Source organism: Rhinolophus sinicus, linkage group LG01 (genome assembly GCF_036562045.2).
Source record: "Rhinolophus sinicus isolate RSC01 linkage group LG01, ASM3656204v1, whole genome shotgun sequence".
Classification (NCBI taxonomy): Eukaryota; Metazoa; Chordata; class Mammalia; order Chiroptera; family Rhinolophidae; genus Rhinolophus; species Rhinolophus sinicus.
Window position 1 is genome coordinate 172,039,012 of NC_133751.1, and position 26,559 is coordinate 172,065,570.

Genomic DNA, 26,559 nt, shown 5'->3' on the forward strand with positions numbered 1-26,559 from the left:
TTGGGACTTGCGTGGCAGTAGGGCTGGGTAGGTGGGGCAAAGGGAGCCATGGGGAGTTTGTCTAAACGGACCGTCAAATACTGGTCCTGAGTCAGTCTGAGGAAATCAGCAAAGCCAGGGCTCATAGAAACAAAGTTCAGTAAAGTGCAGGGGCCCAGGCTTAGGAGACGGGGAACCAGAAATGGGAACTGGGGCTGTCATGGTCCAGACATCCATGCAAAGGGGAAAAGGCCCTGGGTATCAGCTGCAGGAAGGGGGCTTGCTGTCCCCACTGTTCGGGATGCGCCTTCCTCCCTGCTCCACGCCGGCTCGGGGATCCCAGGTCTCCACGCGGAAGTGCTTGTTCATTTATTTGATCAACATTATCAAGCAGCTACAGTATGTGTGAGGTGCTGGGGATACAAAGATGAATTTGTCCTTAAGGATTCACAGCCTCGTGTGGGAGACAGCCAATAAATAAATGACTATGGAAGGGAGTGAACAGCCACGAAACAGGTGAGAGATGTGGAATGATTATATGTTCTGGTTTGCCCTGGACAGCCCTGGTCATTCCTCTTGTATCCGCATAATTACTAACAGTGCCCCCTTGTACTCGCAGAAGTGTCTGAGTGTGGGTGCCCAGGGGATCAGGTGCTGTGGGCGTGTCAGAGAGAAGTTCAGCCCTGCCTGAGGGGATGGATGGGACAGTGGGGGTCTGGAAGGATGAGTTTTCCACGTAGATAAGGAAATTCTAGGTCCAGGAAATAATTTTCCCATCAGTGGAAACTGTCACTTCAGTCATTGAGTATTAGTTACTTGAGTGCCTGCCATGTGCTGGGTGCTAGGACAGGTACTGGGCCAAAATCTTGGCTGTATTGGATTTACATTCTGGCAGGGAGAGAGACCGTAAACAAAAGAAGTAAATAAAGTAAATGGTGTTGCAGATGCAAATAGAGTGCTTGAGCTACCCACACGTCTACCCATTGGATTACAGATTTGGGGGTTTCCACAACCCTCCTCTTCAGGTTCAGTAATTTGCTAGACCGACTCGTAGAACTCAGGAAAAGACTTGATGTACATTTACCGGTTTCTTATAAAGGATGCAACTCGGGAACAGCCAAATGGAAGACATGTATAGGACAGAGTATGGGGAGAAGAGGTGCAGAGTTTCCATGCCCTCTCTGGGCGTGCCAACTTCCCATCCCATGAGTGCCCTCACCAACCCAGCAGCTCCCGGTGTCTCCTTGTTTTTATACCTGATCTGCAGCACCATTCCCTTCCTAGCAGTGGGGAGGTGGGGCTGAAAGTTCCCACCCTCTAATTATGCATTTGGTCTTTCTGGTGACCAGCCCCCATCCAAAAACTATCTAAGGGTCCCACCTTGAGTCACTTCACTCACCTAAAGCCAGGTTTGGGTGAAAGGGGTTTGTTATGAATAAGAAAAGACATCCTAATTGCTCAGGAAATTCCAAGGTTTTTAGGAGCTTTGTGCCAGGAACCAGAGACAAAGACCAAATACATTTCTTACTATACCACTGATTCCGACATGTGCATACATCATTCTTAAGAAGGCATAGAAAGTTGTGAAATAACTTGAATGGTAGCTTCCTGAAGCCAAGTTAATGTTAGAGGTTCGATATGGTGTCCTAGAAACCTGAATTAGTGGGCCTCCCTTTTCCAAGAAATGTCTGAAGGGTAGTTCTGTTCAGTAAACGCTGAGTGTCATAAAGACTCAGCTGTCCAGCTCCCCTCTCGCGTAGTCTCCTCCACATGTGCCCAGTATCCCATCCAGTGCTCTTGTGTCCTTAAGGACATGACTCTGTGATTCTCCCCTCTCTATTGTATTACCGTATTACCAACTTTTTCTTCTCTCCCTTCCATTGCCACCAACATATGTACTATAATTCTCTTGATTCCACGTCTCCTATCACATCATTTGTTTCCCTTATGATGAAATTCTTTGAAAAAGTTGCATATACCTTTTGTCTCTAGTGTATCTCCTTTTCTTTAGTATTAAACTCACTCTAATCAGACTTTAATCTCCTTACTCCACTAAAACTGTTCTTTTCAAGGTCATCTGTGATCTCACTGGTATCAAATCCAATAGTTGATTTTGATTCCTCCTCTTCCTTTAATTATCAGTAACATTTGACAATGTGACCAATTCCTTCCTGACATCCTTTTTAAAATTTGGCTTTCTGGCCTCACATTTCCCTGCTGGCTGCTCCATCTGTGGCCTCCTCAGAACGTGCCTCCTTTCTCTCTACCTCTGAATGCTGGCGGGTCCGAGGGCTCGGCTCGGAGGCCTTCTCTTTTCTCCTCTGTAGGCCCCAATTTTATCTGGGCTTTGAGGCCCTCTGCGTGCTGATGCCCCCAAATTTCGTTCTCCAGCTTGAGCTCTGGCCTAAGCTCCAGGCGACTCAGCTACGATCAACTCTTCAGGGTTTTCCTGGGTGTCGAAGAAGCAGCTCAGACATTCGTATGCTTCAAAGCAGACTTGGGATTGCCCCGTTCCCTCTCCACTTTCTTATCTCTGTCAATGGCAACACCGTCCTTTGGCTTCTCATGCCACAAATCTCATCTTCCTTTTCTCTCCCACCCCACATTTAACCCACCATCTGGTGGTGTTGGCTCTGCCTTTCTGTATCCCTACCTCATCACCTCCACTGCCACTGTGCTTGTCTAAAGCACTGTCCCCTTTTGCGTAGATGATTGTGGCAGCCTCCTAACTGGTCTCCTTCCTCTGCTATTGTCTCCTCCGCCCACGCCTTACCCTCCACCACCATCATCTTTTCTCCATGAATGTCATGGCTGCTGGCTAAAGTGAGCTTTCTTAAAGATGCCCATCAAATTGTTTTTCTTTGCTGCTCAAAAGCCTGTAGTGTGTGGCCTGTAGGGCTCCACGTGATGTGCGCTCTGGCCACAAGGCTGCATGTATTATTTCTCACCCGTTGCTCCAGCCACACTGGCTCCTAAAATGCCAGACATTCTGCATCAGTCTTCCCCCATCTTGGAGCTAACCTGTCCTGTCACTTCAGTTAGGAAACACCTTAACCGGTAGTGATTACGCTACCTGACATAGCAGTCCCCACCCAGTCACTCAGCATCCCCTTACATGCCTTTACTTGTTTTCATTAATCACTATCTGGTATTTCTTTATGTCTTTATCGTTTGTCTCCTGTACTAGAAAGTCATCTCCATAAGAGCAGGGGCTTGTTTATTTCATACATCCCTGTGTCCACAGCAATTAAAACAATGTCTGGGACATAGCAGCTAGTCCATAAATGTTTGTTGAGTGAGCAAGTGAATGGATGAATGAATGAATTTGGGGGGCATACTATTTGTTAGAAACTATGTGTCGAAGACACACATGGTCTTTGTCTTCAAGAATCTTTAGGCTAATTCGGAAGAGAAGGAAATGCCTACATAAACGGCTCATTTAAATATAATGGCATATTTGCAATGACAGGGAATAAGTTGGAAGCACAAGAAATTGGTGGGTTCAGAGATTCGGAAGGTGCCACCTGTGTTGAGTCTTGAGGAAGGAATCTTAGAAATAGGTGGCTGCTGTAATGTAATAACTAGCTATATAGAAGATAAAGCAAAAGACCAGTTTTGGTTATGGCACAGTCAAGCAGAGTGTTAGGAAGGGGAAAAGGTGTTTGAGGGATATGTAAACCTTTTTCTTTTCTTTTAAATAAAACATTCCAATACCAGTCTACTTGAATCACTGGGAGGATTGAAGGATTATGAAGGTTACTCTAAAGTAATCAGAGGAAAGTTGGGGATGAGGGCATTACTTAAAATTACAAGCTTATGTGTCTGGAAAAATTGCCTATCTTGCATTTTCAGTCCCCAACTGGAAAACATTTTTGGACTTGTTAAATATGCCTGAATGTGTGTGTATAAATGCAATGTTTTAATGAATGAGTAGTGAATGACTGAATGTTGAAATGACTTATAAATGTAAACAGATGTTATGACAGAACCTCTAGTTGCTATTGGTGATGCATCATAATGTTATTCAGAAGGAGGAACATTTGATACAGAGTAGACTGATTTTTAGCCATTATTGACTTCTACAAAGAATGCTCCATCCTTTGGCTATGATGCCCTCCCCTTGGGATATTAGTGTTCAATGTCTGGATGCATGAGTGATCTGCTTGAGATCTGAAAAGAATATCCTCAATTATGTTAGGAACATTCTAAACTTTATAGATGGTTTAGCCTAATTTCACAAAAATTGAGCAATAGAGGAATAAGTTAGAATGTATACATTTCTACTAATCTTTTTCCTTTAGTCCATATTAACAGCAAAAAATTAGAAAGTGCCTGGAGGGAGGGAACATTTGGCTGGTTTGCACCCGGGATCTTTTATCTTTGGGAAATACTTGGAGGCACACTCTTAGGTTGCCTGCTTAAGACCTTAGATTGCCACTGGCAGGGCCCATTTCCACTTTTATCGTCTTGAAGCATGGGTTGCTAAGGGCTCTTGAATGTTTCTTTAGGAATTGCTAGTTTTTAAGCCATTGCTTTGGTTGCTTTCAAAAGACATATTCTCACACTCATTCCCTACCTTACATTCTGTCTGACAGTGTTGCCGCTTCTTCTATTTGTATTTATACCTGCCTTTTCCATCATTAATGGCGATTCTTACACATAACTTGCTTATGTGAATAGCATTATGGATAAAAACAAGGATATTCAGAATAGCAGAATCCCATCTGAGATCAGAGAAATGTATGAAAGAAAAATGTTATTGAAGTATAAATATGTTAAGATATAAATTATGAAATGAATGCATGTAGCAATTTAAGATAACATGATATGGGTGAGTCATTGCTGCCTGGTTACTCATTACCTGGAACGTGGATAGCAGGAAGGAGGAAGTATAGAAATGTGTATGGGTGTTTGTTGGGCATTGTTCCTAAAACAAATAGAAAATGATGTATAATACTTTGAACATTTGCTTCCTTTTCATAGTGTAACATAATTTTCATTATAACAGTATCCTACCTAGAATTGTGATATGCCGTGTGAATGCCATAACTTCTTACAGGCATAGATCTGGTAGCATAAATGAATCTTAAAACCTGAAAATCCTTGTGACTTTTTTTATATTTAGGGACTTCAGTGTTTCTAAAAATGGTGGCTATGTATATCTTGCACTGGTCTTGAATAGAACTTACAAGATTAAATTAGTTCACGTGAAAATTTTGTCTGTGAAAAAAGAATTTGAATAGATTTGCAGCTAGTGATCAGTTGTAAACTCTGCTTCACTTGGCCTCTTGCTTATTCCACTGTTTTTTCTTTTATTTCTCCTTCTTTCCAGGTACCCTGGCCTCATATTCTGTTATACTCACTCCATTCTCCTCCATATAGTCAGATCCTACTCATTTTTCAAACTGCACCAGGGATATATCTGTATTTTGAAGCCTCTTCTCAAAAGACCACTTGGTGGTCCTACCACATATTTTCTGTAGCATGCATTATGTTACAGTTATATGGCACGTCATTGTATACTACCTTGTATATTTTATTGATTATTTCCTATTTAAGTATTGGACTTATACAAGAGTAAGCATCTTTTGAGCAGCGACTATGTATTATACGTACTTTGTTGCCTCTAAAATCAGTGGTCTTAAAATCATTCAGTATGTTTGCTTATCTATTGTTAAGTTCAAGTAATACCATCCTAATGTATTGTATACATACATTATAACACACACACAAGAATAGGCTCTTTTTAAAAATTGATGAATAAAGGCATATAAACAGAAGTTCTAATATTTTTAGATCCATACTTCAGGGGCTCATCTTTGACGTGCCCTGGGATGCCCACACCTTCCCTCGGAGGCCTAGTGTTAGGTACATGTTATAGGGACTCAGGGAATACTTATTTTTAGCCTTCAACTATTTTGTGCTGGTTGCTAACATTTTCTAACTGTCATAAATGAAATTCAAGGTTATAGTCTAAGTATGTTTGAGATCACGTTAGGGAATATATGGATGTATTAGTCAGAATCAGGTAGGTGATGCTCGGGCAACAAGCCTTCACATCTCAAAACATAACGCAAAGGTTTATTTCTCACTGATGCCACAGTCTGAAACAGGTCAGATGGCTTTCCTCAGAGGTTCTCCTCCAAGTGGTGACTTCTATCCAAGCTGCTTCTATCTTGTAGTTATAACAACTGGAACCCATGGCTTTTAAGGCTGCTGTGGAAGGTGAAGAGAGAGCAAGGTCAGACTTTATTCATTGGCCAGTGCGCAGTCACATGGGCCCAATCTAACTGCGAAGGAAGCTGGGAAATACAGTCTTCCTATGTGCCCAGGAAGGGGGAAACGAAATGGGATTTATTCAGTATGTCACATGGCCTGCTGTTTGCTAGGATGACCTGTTCATTTCAGTAGGGTTGTTACTATTTGATAATTCAACTCATGGATACCATGTAAAGCAAGCTTCTGCACAAATTGAAACAGGAGGTCGGTCGTATAATTTAGAAAGAAAATAAGTCCTCTTAAAGTACTTCTAAATATCCTTTACCTTGTGATGACTATAATCATGGTGCATTTCTACATTTTCATTTAAATCTTACTGGACTGCATTTGAAACTACAAAAGAAAAATTGTAGACTCATTTTTCATGTTTCTGTTATTATTCCTTTTCTTTCACACTGCTGTTCAGCACAGAGACTAGTGGCTTATTGATTTATTATGAACAAAGACTTTTAGTAGTGTCACATTTTGTTGCTATTATTTATAGAAGCAGTTAATAATAAGAATATTTGAAGATATGTCTAAATGCTCTCATAGTTTATGGCAATAGGTCTATTTTTGGTCCAATTCCTATATTATTGATTTTTGGAGACCTAAGTATTCATTGAGAGTTTTAGAAAATGAGATGCTGATGTCATCTATTAATTCACATATTCATCTATTGGGAATTGTGACAAAATGGTTCTAACCAGCTTTGAAACTTAAGCCAATGCAGTGTTAATTTTCTGGGGTTCAACTCTTCCCACATGGGTGATGAATAAATAAAAATAAATTTCTTCTAAACTGGGGTGTTTAAGGACAACTTTAGTTAAATTCGTTTTCCAAATAAGGATGTCATCAAAGATGGAAGGTGAAGAAATACTAAATTTTAGAAATTATTATAGAATTTTGATGTTACATCTGACCACTAAATTTTAATTTTAAGGCAATAATATTTATTTCCATGGTGGGAAAAACCAAAGCCCCCTCTTTTATCTCCAATAAATGATGTCACTCTGTGTTCTCATCTCATGTAATGTAGACAGTATATTACTTTTGAATTTTACTTCCAAATTTATACCAGTCATTCTGTTGTTAATTTTTGGTCATGATCAAGTACTTCGCAAAAAAGTTTACAATATATCATCTACATACTTTTCTTACAACCTCTTAATCGGGAAGAATATACATGTTTTTTGATAAACAGATATAAAAAGCAAGTTCCAGTTTATACATCTCTTTTGAATTTATTGAAAAGCTAATTATCTTCTTATCTGTATAAATCTTATTTTTCCTACAATACATTATCTCCTTTTGGGAATATATGAAGTTTCCTATTTTCTTCGAATGGTACCAGAATGCCAAATTGAGTATCTTGCTCCTTGTCACTATTAATATTTGTAGGTTGATGTACCCAAAGGTATGATTAAAAATCATTGTCAACCAACTTCTGCAGACATTAGATAGAGCATTAAAGTAGCATAGATAATTAAAACAGAGCGTTATCTATCTCCCTTCCTCCTTCTTCACCCGCTCCCTTGCCACATGTCCTTCTGCCTTACCTTCTTCTAGTCTTTGCTGAAATGTCACGGTGGTGGGTTCTATCACTGTTATCTTTTCTAACAGTTGCAGCCTGCTCCCCTTTTCTGTTCTGCCCCGCACTCACCATCCCTTACCTGCTTTCTCTCTTTTCACCGCCTTCCAGCATATTATACTTAGTTTCTTTCTTGCCTGTCTTCCCCTCCATTGCACCCATAGAACGGCAGGTCCACGTTCACTGCTGCATTCTCGGTGCCTAGACAGTGGCTGTCACATGACAGACAGTCTGTAGTGTCAGTTAAATGGATCATGTTCAAAAATATCTGATGTTCTAGGAATTCATAAAGATTAAGCCAAATTGTAAAGACTTTGCTTGGGTATCTCAGCCTGATATTTAGTGACCTCTGCAAAAAACAGGAAAAATTTCAAATTGTAATTGTATAATGTAATTTTTAAAATATAGGAAACTTCTTTAAATATTCATAATAGAAAACAGTACAGTTATTCAAATATGAGATGTGTAATGGTAATGTGACTGCTAAATATTTACAAATTAACTTGTACTTTCAATAGAATTATTTATTGGTGGGTATTTAAGCTGTGAACGTCAAGAAAGAATTTGTGAATGGGAAATATTTAATTCTAAAGTTCCTTTCAACTCTAAATTTCTATGAATATATGATCCTCTGGTTTAAGAAATGTGTGGCGTGTTTTAGGAAAACATTCATGAGAAACATTCCGTTAATCTTCGTGAATGACAGGTTTGCTTCAGTTGTCTAGAACAACTAGGAAACGGTGTATGTGGGGCCATGCTTTAGGGTTTCTGAGTTCAGTCTAAATAAGAGTAATTGAAGATTAGTTAACATCTAGATTGGAAGCATGGTTTTGTCCTTTTCCAACTTCATTGTCAGCTGGGCACTTGTGACAGAAACTCTTCTTATCAACCTGGAGGTGTACCTGAGAGGCTTTACTGACATGAAAAAGAAGGCACATATTTTTCAATTTTCTTTATAGAGATAACTTTCAAGAAATAAGTCTTTACTCTGAGTCACTGGTGACCAAATTTTGGTTTATTTACATTGGAGACGTTAGTGAATAGAACAATACATTTCATGAGCACATGTCTCTTTTTCAGTAACTTCACAAAAGCATGTAAGGGAAGAACTCTTAGAATTGGCATGAAAGGAGAATAATATATTGGCTTTTTGAGAAGAGGTGGGAGTTTGGAGGTGGCTGGGTGATGGATAGTGGGTAAAGCATGGAATTGGGACTACACAAATAAATACAGAATCCATGCCAACTGTCATGCATTCGGAGTTCTTATTTTCATAACATGAGGCATGGAAGTAGCCTTTCAAAGTTACTCTTGATTTGATGTTGTTTTTAAAATTATAGTCTTTTTATTCTGGAAAACCTATATCTATCACTTTGCAAACTAAAACGTTTTCTGGATTTGTGACTAGAATGTTACAGTTTTAAATGAATAAATGAAAAATTTCTGGGAAATTGCTTGTCTTCCTTAGATAGATCTATCTACATACCTACCTATCTACCCCCCACTCCCCCCAAAAAGAAAATGAAAACAAAGAAGAGCTGTACATGTATGCATGGATTATCGTCACACCAATTGCATTATTAAGTTTTTTATAGTTCAAAAATGTGTGAGGAATATGAATGAATAGGAGCTAATTATTATATTGCCTCACATTGAAAATTGACTGGCGGCAGCTTACTCTTTTACAGTCAATATAAAATGAATAGATTTTTAAAAGTCAGAGCCAAGGAAACAAAAGTAAACGAGACCCAAGCAAAAGTTAATACCATGATGTCCTCAATGGTTATTGAACTTGGGTTTTTTATTTCCTTGCAGTAGAAACAAAAGGGGAAATATGATCAGTTGCAACATTATTTTTGCACAGAAGATCAAAGCATTTGAGTTGCTCAAGAGAAGCAGTTTTCCTTACCAGTTAGGTTTAAAAGAGATTTCTCTTATGGGACTTAAGATGTGAAGGATGTCATCTTGAGCAGCAACTCTCCAAATTTCCCTGCAGGAGTCAGTGAATTTTATATAGCTGCTTCTTATGCCACCTCACTAAGTGGAAGCAGAGGACATAACACTAAAGCACAGTTTAGGAAAAGTAAGTCTCAAAGATGTGTAAGTCATTATCATCCTCGTCTGCTCCATAGAACCACCATAGAATTCTGTCACAATCTGTAGAGTTTGAGGGTGGGAAGAACGAGGCATCAGCCCGCTCCCTAGGTGATTCCAATGTACATCCAAGGTTGAGACCCACTGGTGCTACTACCTGGCTTATTGATGGTTTGACTTGACTGAGGAATACAGGGAACAGAGAGATTGCAGTTTCTCCTTCAGGTGATACTCGGGTGTATGTTCCTTTGTTTTCTGTTTTCTCATAGTTGGGCTTTGAATTAAAGGTGGGCTGCAGACAATTGGAGGTTGGATTCCCTAGAAAGGGCCTAGAGTATACATACTCTCATCAGTGAAAGAGCCTTAATTTCAAAACCCACTGAGTAATAGGTTGGGCTGTCGTTGTTCTATGAGGAAGCAAACCAAGACTTGTTTGAATAGATGGCCCGCACCTTTCTTTAGAGATGTGGGCCATGAGTCATGGCAAATAGAAGATTCTCTACACTGGAACTAGTTTATGATGGTGAGTCGTCACTATGTAGGTTGTAGGGTGGTGGTCCCAGTGTTTCGGCCTGGACAGTTAGTGCACAGATTGGTATTTTCTCAATCAATAGGTATTTAAAGTAAGCAAACTTGGAGAGAACAGTCAAGTGTGCAGTGCACTTTCTTTCTTTTTTTAAAAAACTAAGCAACAAAGTTAGGAACCATAGAATATTTTTAGGGATTGGGATTCCCTATTTTAACGACTGTTTATACAAATTGCAGAGAAGTCTTTCTCCAATAAGTGTTCACAGTTCTGAAAACTCCTGAGTCAATATGTGGCTTTGTTCCAAATCTTTATAGATTTTCTTCTGTCACTAAGCCTATTACTATTGGCATATAGAGAACTCCATCGAGGGTCATTTGGCATCGTTCTAGGACATGTCACTAAATTGACTGTATTCAATAGCATGTATTCAGTGGCAAGAAAGACACATGGAAGAGACACAGAGGTTTATATTAACCAGTTTTTCTAGGCCATCTCCTCACCAGTTTAAGTTATAAAGATTTAATGTGGAGTCTTTGAAGGTTTATTGGTTTATTCATCTAGCAAAAATTCTGAGTGTCCCACCTCTGCAAGTTGTAGTGATTTTCTTGGTGCAGAAAATCTGCTCTGAAGAACAATTCTAGGACAGTGAAACTCTATGCCTTCTTCCAGGGAGGAGGAGGTATTTTGCTGGGGGTGGGAGTCAGAAGAGGACTGGGATAGGGGACTCTTAAGAGGCCATAGTGGAGGGTGAGCCTTGAACTTGAGGCCCTGGAGAGCAGAGGAAATCTCATTTTGGTCAGGATACTTTCACCAGCCAGCTCTCTAGAAATGACTCTAATTGGTTTTACTTCTTAGTTCAAGAACTAGCAAGATCCTGAAGTGTTACTAGGGCAAATAGAATCAGATGTTGACTGCTTTTCTTAAAGCAGACGATTTTAGGTGGTCATTTGCCTATGTTTTCAAATAGAATCTGTATAGACCAGCATTAGAGAGAATTGCTAAATACTAAGAAATAACCTAAATGAAGAATGTCCCCTAGAGAGTGTAAAGTGGAGTCCCATTTCTCTTTAACTTTATGTTAAATCCAGAGCCCTTTCTTTGTAAACATATGAATGTGCATTTACATACGCATACTTGAATAGCATTTGTTTTGATTTCTCCTTTACTTGGTTTTTTATAAATAGTTGGTAAATGAACATAGACTTTGAAAGTGCCACACATTAATTTTGTCAGTCTTTCATGAATAGGAGGCAAGACTGCGTGCGTGAGAATTTATTCCACAAATTGATTCTGAGCATATCCTGTGTCAGGCACTGAGATGGTGGGTCATTATTCCTGCTCTCAAGGTAGAGAAACTGTAAGCAAAAAAGTCTTCAAAAATTAAAACACCACATGTGACGGTTATACTAGATGTATAAATGGGATTTTATGGGTATATAGGCAAGGGATTTCTAGAACGAGAGAATCGTCGCGGACTGTCCAAGAGAAGGTGTTTGGTGTGGACACTGGGCAGAAGGGCAGTGACAGGGAGATGAGCCAGAGGAGAGAGCCTCGTTCCTGGGAAAGACATTGCTTGCTTTCTAATCTATAGCACACCAGTAAGAAATAAAGCTTTTAGAGATTGGATTCTGTGTGTGACCTGCCTGATTTTGACCTCTCTGGGTAACCAGAAACCAGCCTTTATTTACATGAATTTTGAGCTTAAATATTCTGTAAAAGAATGTATACCAGCACTGTGCATAGCTCTCAAGGGCCCAGTTACCTGTCCCAGAGCACCTCGGGGCATGATCTCTTCTCATCTGGGGTCCCTTGTCCTACGCTGCTGACCTGGGAGGATCGTTGCTGGCTTTCAGGACTTTATTCTTAGTTTCTCAAAGTTTAGATAAAATCTTTATTAGATGACTACCGCGCTCCCCCCTCTGCCCCAATCCCACCAGGCATGTGGTAATAAATGCTAACTGCCAGCTTGAAGATCTGAGTGTTTCTCTTAAATATGTATGTGACCTGTGTATGTGACATGTGAACAGTCATTTTCTCGTGGCCAACATGCAGACTTCTGGACATGGCTTAAAAAAACTTGAAAGCAGATGTTTCAGTGCTCCATATTTGGGTTCATTTTGGAGCTGTGCTTTCTGTGTGATGGCATGATATGAGTTGTTTCCGACGTTTTGTGAGTGTCAGGGCACTTGGCGTAGCAGCGTGAAATCTTCCTCTAGCAGTTAGCTGTAGCTCAAAGCATTGCTGTTTGTTTCATCGTCCCCTGCCTAAGGTCCTGGGCCAAACTCTTGCCAGAGTGTTGGAGAGCCATCGAAGCTTGCCAAGGAAGGAGTGACTTGTTTGTATTTTAGAAGGAGGAGCATTGCAGGGAAGCCAGCCGCTGTCCCAGTGGCATATGGTATTTTTGGTTTACCCATTCTTATGTGGCCACTTTGAAGCCATTGTTTAAAGGCAGCATTTTAAAAAAAAATCACATAAAATATGAAAATAGTAACCAAATACTGTGCAGAACAGACCTGCTGGCACCTTGAGCCCCCTTCCCGGGTGGGGATCAGGACTGGGATTGGCAGTGAGAACCGCTGGAGGACACACCCAGGTCAGGAGTAGTCATCCTGTTTTGACCACAGTAGGTCCTCTCTGAGAGGGCTGTCAGTCACTCCAAGCCTGGAGCCTGCTCGTTCTCTGAGCGGGCTTCTATCTTGATGGTCTCACTTGCAATCCTCTGATGTCCTCTCGTCTTCAGTCACTGAGTTTCTTTTTCACATTAAGACATGGAAGTGGCTGTGTAATAACAGAAATCATTTATTTTCTGTTTAGAAATCCAGAGGAAAGCCTTCTGCGTTTTGTCTGTCTTGAATTTGCAAAGCCTATTTGCATAGGTATTTATTAAACCCTGGTGTGTGAGGAGGGGGAAGGAGCCTCTGGGCCACATTAGGATCACTTCTGTTCAGTCCAGACTCCCTAGGAAACACTTGTCTGGTACCTAAGCGAAGTAATGTCTTATACTTAAAATCAGAGACTCCATAGGACTGTAGTTTTGGAGGACAGGAATGATACAACCATGCTTTGCGTTTTAACAAATTTGGGGGAGGGTGGCTGGTTGGTTCAGTTGGTTAGAGCGCAGTGCTCATAACATCAACGTCGCCAGTTTGATTCCCACGTGGGCCAGTGAGCTGTGCCCTCCACAGTTAGATTGAAAACAACGAGTTGACTTGGAGTTGATGGGTCCTGGAAAAACACACTGTTCCCCAATATTCCCCAATAAAAATTAAAAACAAACAAACAAACAAAAACAACCAAAAACAAATTTTGGGGAAAACACTTCATTACAGAAATACATAACATCAAGGTGTTAAATGTGGCTGCAGTGAGGACAGGCATAGGAATGGAGAGAGTCATGGTAATGAAAAATGCCCTATTTTGACAGCATTGTATTAAGATGGCTTGTGAAAGTGTCCTGGGTGGATATAGAAAACTGCTTTAAGGGTTCCTGGAGCTCAGGTCAGAAATTATGAAGTTGTCTAAGGCAATAAAAACAGGTGATGGAGAGGCGAGGAAGGGCCGGATGTGAAAGGTTTTGGGTGCCTGAAAGGAAGAGAAAACGCAAAATTTTAATTCAAAAGTATTTTTTTTCCCCCAGTACCTGCATCCCTTTCATGTTTAGGGAAAGGTTTTTTTTGTCGTTTTGTTGCTTTTTAGTTTTTTTTTTTTTTTTTTTTTAAGTCCCATAGACCAAATGACATGTCATCAAATGACTAAATTATTATTTAGTTAGATAGTACATGATTTCTCTCAGCGCAGCGCCTGCGGGTATGGATGGTAGCCTTTGTATTCCACCTGACACTTGCCCCCTGGCCCATAGAATGTTTATTAAATCAATGAATATGGAATTCTCTTAAAATTACTTCCAAAATGGTTCCTCCCTTACAGTATCATGATAGAATTTAGCTAATAACCAGGAAGTATGATGATGATGATGATGATGATGATGATGATGATGATGCCAATTCACATTCCTCTTCCCACAATTACATATGCAACCCCAGACATTTCATTGTATGTACACAGTGGTCTGTGTAGGTATAGATGTGCCTGTATCTTTTTATAACCAGGCATCTTATTAATATTTGTTTACTTCATTGAATTTTGAATCCACTCTATGAAATGGTGGCAGATCTCATTCTTTAAAATGTGACTAGGTTTGTGACCTTGATTCTATAAGGTAAACATGCAAACTTAGCCTCAGCTGGTCTTTCAGTCCTTCATTGAGTGCCTGCTCTGTTTCAGACACTGCAGTGTGCTTTATAAACACTCTCTGCACAGGCCCTGTAAGCCTGGAAGCACAGATCAAAGCTTGAAGCAGTTGATAACCTACTACTGCCCACTCCCTCTCCTTTGTGCATTTTTTTTTTTTTTAATGAACCAAACCAATGTGTACCTGGGGTTCCCACACTCAGATACCATCTACACCCAATGCCTTCTGTGACAACCACAGCTAGATTTCTCTGCACTTCTTCAGGACACAGTGCCACACAGGGTCCCCAGCTCAGTGACTTCTGTTGTGAATGAGCATCCTTGTGTGTCTCCCTTCTACTGGAGAGAAGCTGAGACCCCACTTCATTGCATTCTGTGTACATAGCAGGCACTTAGGGGCTATCAAAGTCAAAAGTGCTTTACATGAGTGTTTTAAACATGAAAGGCTCGCTTAACAGTCTAACTATTTGGGATGTGGTTGTGCAGTAGCTTAGATCAGAATGTGTGTTTCAAAGTTAAACAAAGATAAAAACCCCAAAGTTGCATACGAGGTGGTACTTTTAAAGGCTTTAAATCTGTAAGAGGCAACATCTATCTGAAAAATCTGTTAGCATTTTGAGAACTTGAAATCATTCTTTTTAGTTTAATGAGTAAAATAAGTCCTAAGGATCACAAGGAAGGTCTTTGGAGTAACCTCTCCTGGGATAGGTGTGTCTAGGATTTAGTTACCCTTAATAAAATCATAAAAACTGACTATGAAATTAATTGAAATGATCTATTTTGCCAAAAAAAAAAAAAAGTTGTGCTGGGAATTTATTTAATTGTATTCACTTTGAGCAGAAAGGTCTATTCTTGTTGAGTGTAATACGGTGTAATTATTTTTTTGAGTCGAGTAATAAAAGATGACTGTTAGTATTGTTAAAAGAGATACTAAAAATATTTTATGGGCCTATTGAATTTGAATTTAGAGTCCGATTGTATATTTATTCTTTCTCTCAAATCAGGTGTGTTTTGTTAATTTCTGCATAGGGGAAATAACATAATTTCCTCCTTGCTCTGTGTCCACCCAACCTCCGTCCTTGCGTATTCCTTGGGGGTTCAGAGTTTGCAGCTTTCCATGACATGCTTCTCTCAGGAAAAGTCATTTTTTCCTTTTCTAAATGTGTTTAGGAGATTGGTAATGTGTTAACTACCTTCTCACATTCCCTATATTGGGGGAACTTAAGTGTCTTCCCTGTTAGGTTTTAAGCTTCTAGAGGACAGATTCTCTTAACCATTGTCCTCATAACCCACACAGTGAGTACAATGCCTCTTATCTCATGGGTGCCCATGAGCTCCTTGGGGATTCAGCCCTTGTGGATGTTCTCCTCTAGCCTCCACATTCTCTTCCATTTTTGTTATTAGGGGATTGATTCTAGACAGTAGAACCATTCACACTCCAAGTCCCTGTAACAGCAAAGACAGATAAAGTGGAATTAGCCTCTTTGCTTTTGACTGGTTGCCAAGCCAAAGGCAGGATGCTGCCCCTGTGGAGGGCTTTCCCCGGGTGGTATTTCGCGTTCAGGGCACCGATTTCAGAAGGAAGTTTTCAGCAGCAGCAGGGGAGTGCTACTACATTCCAGAGAGCAGCTTCTAGGCCCCGAAGGCAGATGTTTCCGCCTTGCTGCTTTCAGATCAAGTCCTGTCCTTTTCCTTCCTGGAATAATTCAGTCTCGCTAAGCCTCTTATCTGCTTCCTAATGCATATCTCCAATACCTGGCTTTTGCAATCCACCTTTGAAAAAGAGTCACCTCTTGACCAAGTCCACCTTTGTATCTCTCAGTCTTCAGTAGTAAAAGGAAGGTGTTGATACTTTGTCAGGGGACTCTCAGCCCGCTGGCCTAGGACTGGGTAGCCTGGACCGAACTCCATTATGATTTTGATGATTAGGCCCAGGGGATTGGAAGAATTTGGGTGTGTCCCAAAACTTCTATCACAAAAAGGATTATAAATAAGATTTCTAAAACATTGAAAGATTATCCCTTAAGTGCCCTTGGCTGTTTGTTTTGCATTACAATCCCTAACTACATGTGACTTTTTGAAATAAAGAGCTTTGTTTGTAAATCCTAATACTGTAACTGTAAGAATTTCTTAACTAATTACACTGGGATTTCTTTTGTTCCTTAAAGCATTATAACACATGTGAGCCACTTTATATACACAGAACATTCAGATATGGGATTCTTGTCCCCTTAGCGGTTACATTTGACCATTAAGATTAAAAATATTTTTAAGCGACCCATTAAAGAATAATGAGAGACCTGGTGTACATTGAGGTTGACTCAGACAAGCTATGAAATTTCACAAAAATACCGCGGAGCCTGTTTTTAGAAAACCAATGTAATTTTAAAGGAAAAATAGACTTTTTGTCATGTTCTATTTTAAAGCCTGACTTTCGAGCTTTATTTGATATTTTACCATTGTCACTTCAGAACAGATATCATCTTAAAATGATTCATCCTGATGAGATTATATCTGTTTGTGGCTAATAGAAATAAACCTTTTCAATTATGTAGCCAAAAGAAAGCAGTGTAGCTACTTACGGGTAGGATATAAGAATGTACTTGGGGGTGGCCGGTTAGCTCCATTGGTTACAGCGCGGTGCTAATAACACCAAGGTTGCCAGTTGGATCCCCGCATGGGCCACTGAGCTGTGCCCTGCCATGGTATAGCATCCTTCTTATATTGAGATGATAACTAGGGACCTCTTTGACGTTAGATGTATAAAGAGAAAAGTACAATGCAGGGTTTTTTTCTTTTCTTTTTGACCAATTGTTTTACACGATATATCTTTTTCTGCTTATTTCCTTTCAGCCTACCTATTTCTTTATGTTTTAAGTGTGACTCCTGCAAGCAGTGTATAATTGGGTTTTGCTTTTATATCCATTCTAACATTCTTGGCCTTTTAATTGGTGTATTTGGTCCATTAACATTTAACGTAATTATTGATGTGGTTGACTTTAGGTCTACCACTTAATAATTTTCCATTTGTCTCCTCTGTTTGTTTTTCTTTTCCTGCCTTCAGTTGGATTACTTGAATATTTTTTTAGAATTCTATTTTAATTTTTCAGTTTGTTATTTTTGTTGCTCTTTGTGTTCTTATCTTAGTGGTTGTTCTAGGTATTATAATATACATTCTTAACTTTTCAATATTGTACCACTTCATGTAAAATAGAGTAATTTTGCAACCATTTAGGTCTATTTACCTCTCATCTCCCGTCTACCTCCAATTCCGTTCTTTGTTTTCATATTCTTTCCTTTGTACTTTATAGTGCACATTTTGCCTGTCGCTACTTATTTTGAAGAGAGGCTTACTTTTGTTTTCTATCTTCTCTTGTTCTAAAGCTTAGATTGTTAGGAATGCTTACTAATGTTATATCTGAAGAGATAACTGTTGTTGCAAATGTATTGATTTACCATGTTTATCTTGACATAGGACACAAATGCAATAAAAATGTCCAGAACAAAAAGTTACAGTCATTTGTAATAAATAACTATAAAGACTTACTTTTCCTGATGTTTTCCCTTCAGATGTGAGAGGATGAATGTCTGGTGGAAGGGCACAACACTAACTTATCAAGGTGATATGTTTCAAGTGGGTGAACGTTTTCTGAATTAATATCAGACAATTATACACACATCTGCAATAGTAGTTTTCAAGGAAGGCCAACATGGTGCCTCTCCTTAAAAGCAAGCAAACAAACAGACAACCCCCTCCTCGGAGGTTACCATGCAAAGCATACCACACATAATGTCTTTTCTCCTTTTCCTTCTCTTCCATTTCCTTCTTGTGGACTATGTCAGCCCTTGATCAAGTTCAGTATGAAGTTAGAAATTGGTGGAACAGTTGGAGGTTAGGAATTTTTTAAAAACACACATTTTTTGTTACTTAGTTTTAGAAACACAGTTTTTAGTGCTTAACCAGAGTTGGAAAGGAAATAAATAGTTGAGATTTGTAGATCTCGATTGTATATGAGAATTTTGAGACTGAGCTATTTTAAGAGGGTTGAATTCCGAAGCAAAATTTCCCTTGTGTGACTTGAAAGTATTCTAGGATCAGGATTGAGTGAAAGGGGATAGTTGTTTGAGAATTTTTGAAGAAAAAGTCGTGAGATAAAAAAGTAGAAACAGTTATCTAAGTTTAGGAAAGTTTCCTGAGATAAATTTTGTTCTGTTAAAAACTTTGGCTAATGGAGATGACAAACTAAAAGTCTTCAGAATGGATCGGGCTGTTTTAGAGATGATTTCTCATATAACTCATTAGGGGAGAGCCAGAGAGACTGAAAAATAAGAGTATGCTTGGAAGAACAGAAGCTTTAGGTGGTGGTGGTGATGTATTTGGTGTCAGAGCATCTTTTCTGCTTTGCATTGTAGGTGAAATAAACTTAGAAAGAAAATGGCAGGGTGGAGGGCATGGAGTTTTGGGAAAAGCAGCCCTGTCACTGCCCTGAAAGCAGACCGTGAAAGCAGAACCACTGTGGAGATTAACATTCTGAACAGAAATAAGATGGAAGAGAAACATAAATACCAGCTAGATAATTTTGAACATGCAACCCAACATTCCGCCCTGACAGAAAATAACAGATGAGCCCCAAACCAAACTTCTAAAACCTAAAAGCAATAGGTACAGCTGTTTGGAAACATGCAGTGAACATAACTTGGTATTGGGAAAGTTTGGCTCTCCAAGAACAGCCGTTGAGCTGATCTGGAAATGAAGGGGAGACTTGCATTCAAACATCAGGCCTTCTCTATTCTTAGAGCTCAACTAGAGGACAGAAGAAGTGGATAAAACCAGGCTCTTGATGTGGTGAGATAAAAACCATGCTTGCCCCTTACGTTATCGTCATTATATGATCTTTCATTTTTGTGTGTGGTAAATAACAATGCTGACATGCTCACAAAATAATGTGAAGCATATGGGTCACAACTGTTTTTAAGTAAAAACTTCTCTAAAGATTTATTTAGGTTCCCTAATTATAGAGTGGTTTGGAAGACTGGCATGTGGTTTCAGTTTGTAGTTATAAATGTTGGCCTTGGTGATGGGTACGTGCTAATGTTGCCAGAGAAAAGGAGAACGAGATTGGGATGGGGAATTGTGCCCTTCAGGGACTACTACCCTTTGTCATTTTTTGAAAAAGCGAAGTTAGGATCTGTGTTTATATGAAATAAGTACCTGTGTTTGAGATGGGTGTGCCAGTAGCCAAGCCAGTTTTCCTAGTGTTTAAGTAAGTTAGGTGGTAAATTTTCCCAGCAATTTGAAATCAGGGCTCTCTAGAATCCTGAAAGAACAACTGTTCCCTTTTGCCTTTATCTTATATTCAAATACACTCTCTGTTAGATGAATCAAGCCCAGTTTTGGGGACAGCAGTTTAGTATTTCTGTTTGGACAGACAAGGAAAAAGTGTGTTCAACTTAGGTGTTTTGAGATGAAGTAAACCCATGGCAGGGCCGTGGTGATCTTCTGAAGCCGTGTGTGTGTTCACATATACACGCACACACCAAATCATAATGGTTATTCATGTTAGAAGTAATTTTGCGTCATTTGGGATCTAGTAAGAGTGGAATATATAGGGTGAAATTGTAGTCCCAGGAAGCAGGGAAAAGGCCTGAATTAACCAAGCCCAGAAGAGGTCGGCGAATATGTATGGTTGGATAGTTCATTCGTGTTTACCCTAATGTGCTTTCCTGTGTTTCTTGACAATGATGATTATGATAGTGGCACTTCTGAACTATTGTCTGGAGGTGGAAGGAGTGGGAGGGGAGGAAGGCTAATAAGAAATCTAAGCAATGCTTTCCTTCCCTGCACGAAGGTCATAGAAGAAATGGATTTCCTGTTTACCATTCTTCATGGAGCTCACTCCAGTAGGGACTTTGTCAGTACTTGGAGAGAGTCCACTCACTCATTCGTTCATAATTTGGTATTGGTGATGTCTTAATGTTTACAGCTCTGTGGATGACACAGAGATTAATTAGATAGAAAAAAAGGCTGCGCCCTAGAAGAGCTTACACTCTGGTAGAGGATCAGAGGTGCACATAACTATTAATAATTATAATGTAGAAATATTTCAGACGTTGTTGCAGCGCTTTATCACTTTTAAAGTGCTTTTATGCACTTTTATTTACTCCTCGAAGCTCAAGTATGTGGCTCCAGTCTCCGTTTTGTACAGGAAGAAACTGAAGTTCAGCCAGAGCCAATGAAGGACTTGCTGTAGGTCATTAGGTGGTATAAGCGGTGGTTTTGGAGCCCAGGGAATCCCAGCCAGGGTGACTTTTGCCTCCACATTCACTGTGTTTCCCCACTGTCACTGGTGTGCAGTGGTGCGCAGGGGGACGCTAGTTTCCACCTGCGGACTGGAGAACACGAGAGAAAGATGAGGCCACTTAGTGACCTGGCGGGGTGAGCATAGCACTTGGTTATGTAGGGAATGGCTGAAAGGGATTTGCAGGACCAGAAGACGAGCTGGGCAGGAAGAGATCAGCATACACTCTACCATTCTAAACAAGCTAAAACAACCTGTTACTCTGAAAAGTCTTTGTCCTAGATATTTTCATTATCTTTTTTCTTGTATTTATTCATTCATTTAACAAATGCATTTAGGGTACATTATTATGTACCAGGCATTGGATTAATCAACGTGAGGGGAATCAGACTCGGGGTGGCTTTACTTGAGGGTCTCGTCGTAGTCCAGGTGAAAGACAACATCCCAAATAATCACAGGAGAATGAATATTTCTGGGTTCAAGTTCTGAGTGTCCAGCGAAAGAGATCATGGGCATATCACGTTGCCTCTTAGTATCATTTGGATCATTTTTCTTTAAGGAATCTAACATTTACTTCACAGAACTGTTTTAAGGATTAAATTTGATGATGAATATGAGTGCACTTTACTCAACTCCTGGCATATTGAAGGTGCTCAATAAATTGTCAATATTAATGGCTCCACACACTTTCTGAAGGACCTCTAAAGTCCTTGATTGAGAGGCCCCATGTGGTCTGGTTGGCCAAATATAAACTCTTCCTAGATCCCAGCCCTTCACCAGTCGCCCCGCCTCCAGATTGACTCTCTCTCATGTGCACCTTTGTAGCCCTGTGATCTACCCAAATGCAGAGCTGGTGTCGTCCAGTGGTCAAGAGCAGGGGTGGGTCAGTTCTGACTCTGCTCTGTCACTCTGGCAGTGTACCTCACTTTGTGCCCCAGTTTCATCATCCATAAATGGAATTAGTAATAGTTTATTCTTAATAGTTTTGTTGTTGTATTTAAAATGATTAGCTCAAAAGGGCTTGGGGGCAGTGTTGATACAAAGTGCTGCTATTTTTAACTCTAATTACTATCTGGTTACCATCTCACGGTGCCACTCCCCTGCTTCTAGGCCTGCAGTATGGCTCCCTATCATCTTCATTCTTCTCTTTGGAGTCTGCCCGTTTATCTCATCACTCATCTCTCTTACTTACGTTTGCCTTCTAGTAACACAGAACTGCTCTTAACCCCTTAACCCACCTCTAGGATTTTTTTGGCTATAGTTTTCACCTAAAAGCCCTTTGTCTTGCTAATGCATTCTCTAGGACTGGTTTTTCCACCTTCTAAGATTCTTGAGGTCCCTATCTACTTGTGCAATGTTTTGCACAGTCTTTATCATTGCCGTTACCTTGCTGGGTTGCTGTTTTCTGTTTGTATCTCTCTCCCCTGCTTTTGACAGAGCTCCTGAGAGAAGGGCTGAGTTTTAATTGTCTTTGCGTTCTCAGCATGTTCTTGACACAAGATAGACTTTCAGTAAGTATTTGCTGATAAATGAATTAGAAGAGGAACTTTACCCATATTAAATACATTATCATGTTGTCAAAATTATTTTTCAGTTAGCTAGAGGGAGCAAAATTCATCCTATTTGTAAATTTTGAGGAGGGGTAGGTCAACCTGAAGACTGGCCTGGCCTTACCTGATAGGAGGCCTTTTGTCATCATGGGGCACAGGGAGGGCCTGGGATTGGACAAGAACCATGGCAAATCCACAGTACCATTTGCCTCTGGTGGACTTTGCAGTTTCAGTCATTTCTTTGCGAAGGCAGAAGTTCTATATTTAGCCAAGTGATAGTAATATCAACTATTTGGTATTTGATAGCATTTTTTCTAATGGTGGACAAGATTTTTTTCCTCATTATTTTGAAACGATTGTATTGTACTGAAAAATGTCAACATTATCTGGTTGTGGATTTGTGATGTAACATTTTTCTTGTTGGTTCTCTGAAATGCCTAGATTTTAGTAAAATGAGCCGTAAATATATAGCATGTGCATTAAATAAAGCATAGCTCTAGAGTACAATAAATCAATACCATTTTGTTTGATTGAGAATGCATGGGAAAAGGTAACATGGGCCCCAAAAAATGTATGGTTTGTTTATTTACTTTTTAAGAACTTAAAGGAAATAAAATGTGATGTCTCAGTTTTCTATCTAAAGCATATCTATGGTCCTTTAGGGGCCTGTAGTTTCATTTGATAAACACATAATACTTGTATTTGTTGGTCTTGTTTGTTTGTTGCTTTTAGTTTTATATCCCACATATGAGTGAAATCATATAGTTCTTGACTTTATGTGCCTAACTTACTGCGCTTAGTATGATAATCTCAAGATCCATCCATGTTGTCACAAATGGCAGTATTTCATCTTTTCTTATGGCCAAGTAATATTCCATTGTATATATGTACCACAGACAAAAACTCATAGACACAGACAACAGTTAAGTGGTTGCCAGAGGAGAGGTGGTAGAAGAAGGTAAAGGGGGACAAATATGTGGGATGGAAAGAGAATTGACTTTGAGTGGTGAATATACAATGCCATATATAGATGATCTATTATAGAATTGTACACTTGAAACCTTTATCATTTTACTAACCAATGACACGCCAATATAATTTAAAAAAAGAAATAAAATCCTGTCCTGTGACCCCCCCACCACCACCACACACACCCAAAAAAGAGAAAAATCCACATAACAGTGAGCTGCATTTTAAGGCCTTTTCCCCCCCCATTATGCCCTGCAGCTTTGCCCTGTCAGATGAAGCGTACAGATCCCTGCGAGATCAAGATAAAGACCAGTGTATTCTCATTACTGGGGAAAGCGGAGCAGGAAAAACAGGTAAGGCCACCGCTGGACAACCTCACTTTTCTCCACGAGAAGGTAAATGTTGCACGGAATGACGCGTGACCATAGCACAGAGGGCATGTGTGGCTCATTAGCATGAAACTACTCAGGGCCACTGAGGGCTCCTTCGCGGGAGGCTGCTGATTAAGATCACAGAATGTTCTCTGGGAAATACTGAACTCATCTCTCATATGAAGAAACAGGTGAAGTGTCACAGACTTCCAACCAATGTGGGAGTCTATTTCTGGATTCTAGACCTTTCCAGTCCAGTCCCTGGGGTCTTCATTCTTACCTTTCTCCTGGGACACCGAGGCCTATGAGGTCTCACCTAAAGAATGCCAAATTATTTGGGCTTTGGGAGGCCATAGCCATAGCTCCTCTCGGCTAAAAAGTGAGGGAAGGCACCAGGAAAATGCTGAATTTCACTCTAGAGAAGTTTTCCTCTGAAACTTAAAGAATTGAGATTTTTGTATATATTTTTAGATGGGCTGGCCACCTCCCTATTAAAACAAACCTCCAAATGGGATTATGCTTTCTCCCTTGTGCTTTTAATGGAACAATTTGTATGATTGATGGTCTTGAGTGAGAAAGTGATTGTTCACATGATGCCCAGCTACTTGGAAAAGATTCAAGAGTTGCACTCCCTGAGTCCAAACTTTATAGGGTAAAACTGCTATTGTCAGTGGGTTTCTTTGATGGAACTGATGTGTCCATGAAGGAGGAAGATGGTATTTTCATAACTATTTCATCTGTAAAATGTTTTGGTTTTTTCTTTAAATGAAAGTATAGTTGGCATACAATAGTATACTAGTTTCAGGTATGCAACATAGTGATTCTACATTTATATACCTTACTATGTAATCACTTCAGTATGTCTAGTGACCATTACCCCACACACTAATTATGTTATTACTGACTATATTCCCTGTGCTGTACATTACATCCCTGTGACTTATTTACAAAATGTTCTTGTTTTATAGGTAAGACTCTGATAATTGGTAATTTCTTCTAGTTTGCCAAAGTGGAATTTAAATGTTTCCACTTTGCTTGGCTATTTAGTTGTCAGATTAATAACTTTGATTTCCCAGTAATCAAGAGAAGAATACCCCCCTCCCCCCATGGATATTTCAGTCAACTGACTGAATCCATTTTGTTCCTGAGCCCTCAGTAAAATTTGTGCCTTTAAAGTTTCACTATCTGCTTTGGAATGGCTTTTCCTTCTACACTAGTTCCTTCCTGCACTTTCTTTAGGAGTATCTCCTCCCTACTCTGCAATGTAGCTAAAGAAAAAATGGTTGGATAAGCAGAGCCTTTTGGAGACATAGTACGCTGTTTCTTTTGAAGGTTGTGCAGGTTCTAGTATCTGGATGGGCAGAAGTAGAAGAAAAAAACTGGTATGTAAGAATCTAAAGTAACAGAAAGTATAGTCGCATATATTTGGAAGCGATTTGAGTTATAAACCATCTAGTATAGGGTTCTACCAAGGGACAGCCAAGACTCCTTTTGTCGTAATGGAGGGCGCACTGCTTTGTAAGGCAGCCTACTGAATTTTTCATACAGGTTTGGCTAACAAAAGTTCTTCCTTGCCTAGGGTTGAATTCTGCCTCTACCCATGATTCTTATCTCTGCAATCTGGAACCTTACCAAATTAGTCTACCTTTTCTTCTACTGCACAATCACTTAGTTATTTGAAGTAATCTGTCCCATCTTCCTAGGGCTAAAAAATCCCTTGTCTCAAAAATTTTTCATGTGATTAACATTCACTGATTCACTCATCAAAGAAATAATTCCCGAGTACCTATTAGGTGAAAGGTACTATACGAGGTACTAGTGATACATCAGTGAGCCAGACACCATTTCTATCAAGTTTATAGTTTAGTAGAGAAGATAAACACTAGCTCTACACTATATATGTATATACATCTACATGTATGCATGTATACATACAATTTATATGCAAAACATTAAGTGTGGTGAAGGAAAAGTACAGGGTGCTTATAAGAACATATAACAGGGGGATCAAATCTCATTCATATATCTCTCACTATCATGGTCATATTATTCTGGAATCATCCCAATTTCATTTTTCTCTTTACCCTCCTACCCAAACTTCCTAATCTCAATAAATAGGACCACTAGTCAACCTAGTTTCTCAAGCTAGAAGTATAAGACCCATCCTTGATTTTTTCCCCCCTTTCTTGTGTCTCCCACATGAAATCCATTTCCTAATCCTGTCAGTCCTACCTCTAGAATATATCTCTTGCCAAGACATTTCTTTGTGTCCACATGGATATTCTAGTCCAACCTACCAACCATTATTTCCCTTGGGGGCTATGTGTATCTATATCTAGCTAGTCTCTCCCTTTCCCCTTACACTGCCTATAATCCCTTTTCAGAGACACTGAAAACTAGATGATAACTTTGGCATTATTGAGATATAATTGACATAACTTTGTGTAAGTTTAAGGTGTACAATGTGATGATTTGATAATACGCATATGTATATATTGTGAAATGCTTACCACAACAAGTGTAATTGACACATCCTTCACCTCACATAGTTATCTCTGTGTGTATGTGAGAACTTTTTTTTTAAAATTAAAGTTTATTGGGGTGAATTGTTAGTGAAGGTATATAGATTTCAGGTATACAATTCTGTATTACATAATCTATAAATCAC

At 39.6% G+C, this 26,559-nt stretch overlaps 1 protein-coding gene across 6 annotated transcripts in view; it reads left to right on the top strand.

The window, feature by feature from the left end:
* Window positions 1–26,559, top strand: part of MYO1B (myosin IB) — a 171,819-nt gene that overhangs the window by 54,690 nt on the left and 90,570 nt on the right. For all 6 annotated transcript variants that reach the window (XM_019740730.2, XM_019740732.2, XM_019740734.2 and 3 more), the window contains exon 4: window positions 23,779–23,873. In XM_019740730.2, coding sequence (XP_019596289.2) covers window positions 23,779–23,873 — 95 coding nt within the window. The remainder of the gene's footprint in view (window positions 1–23,778; window positions 23,874–26,559) is intronic.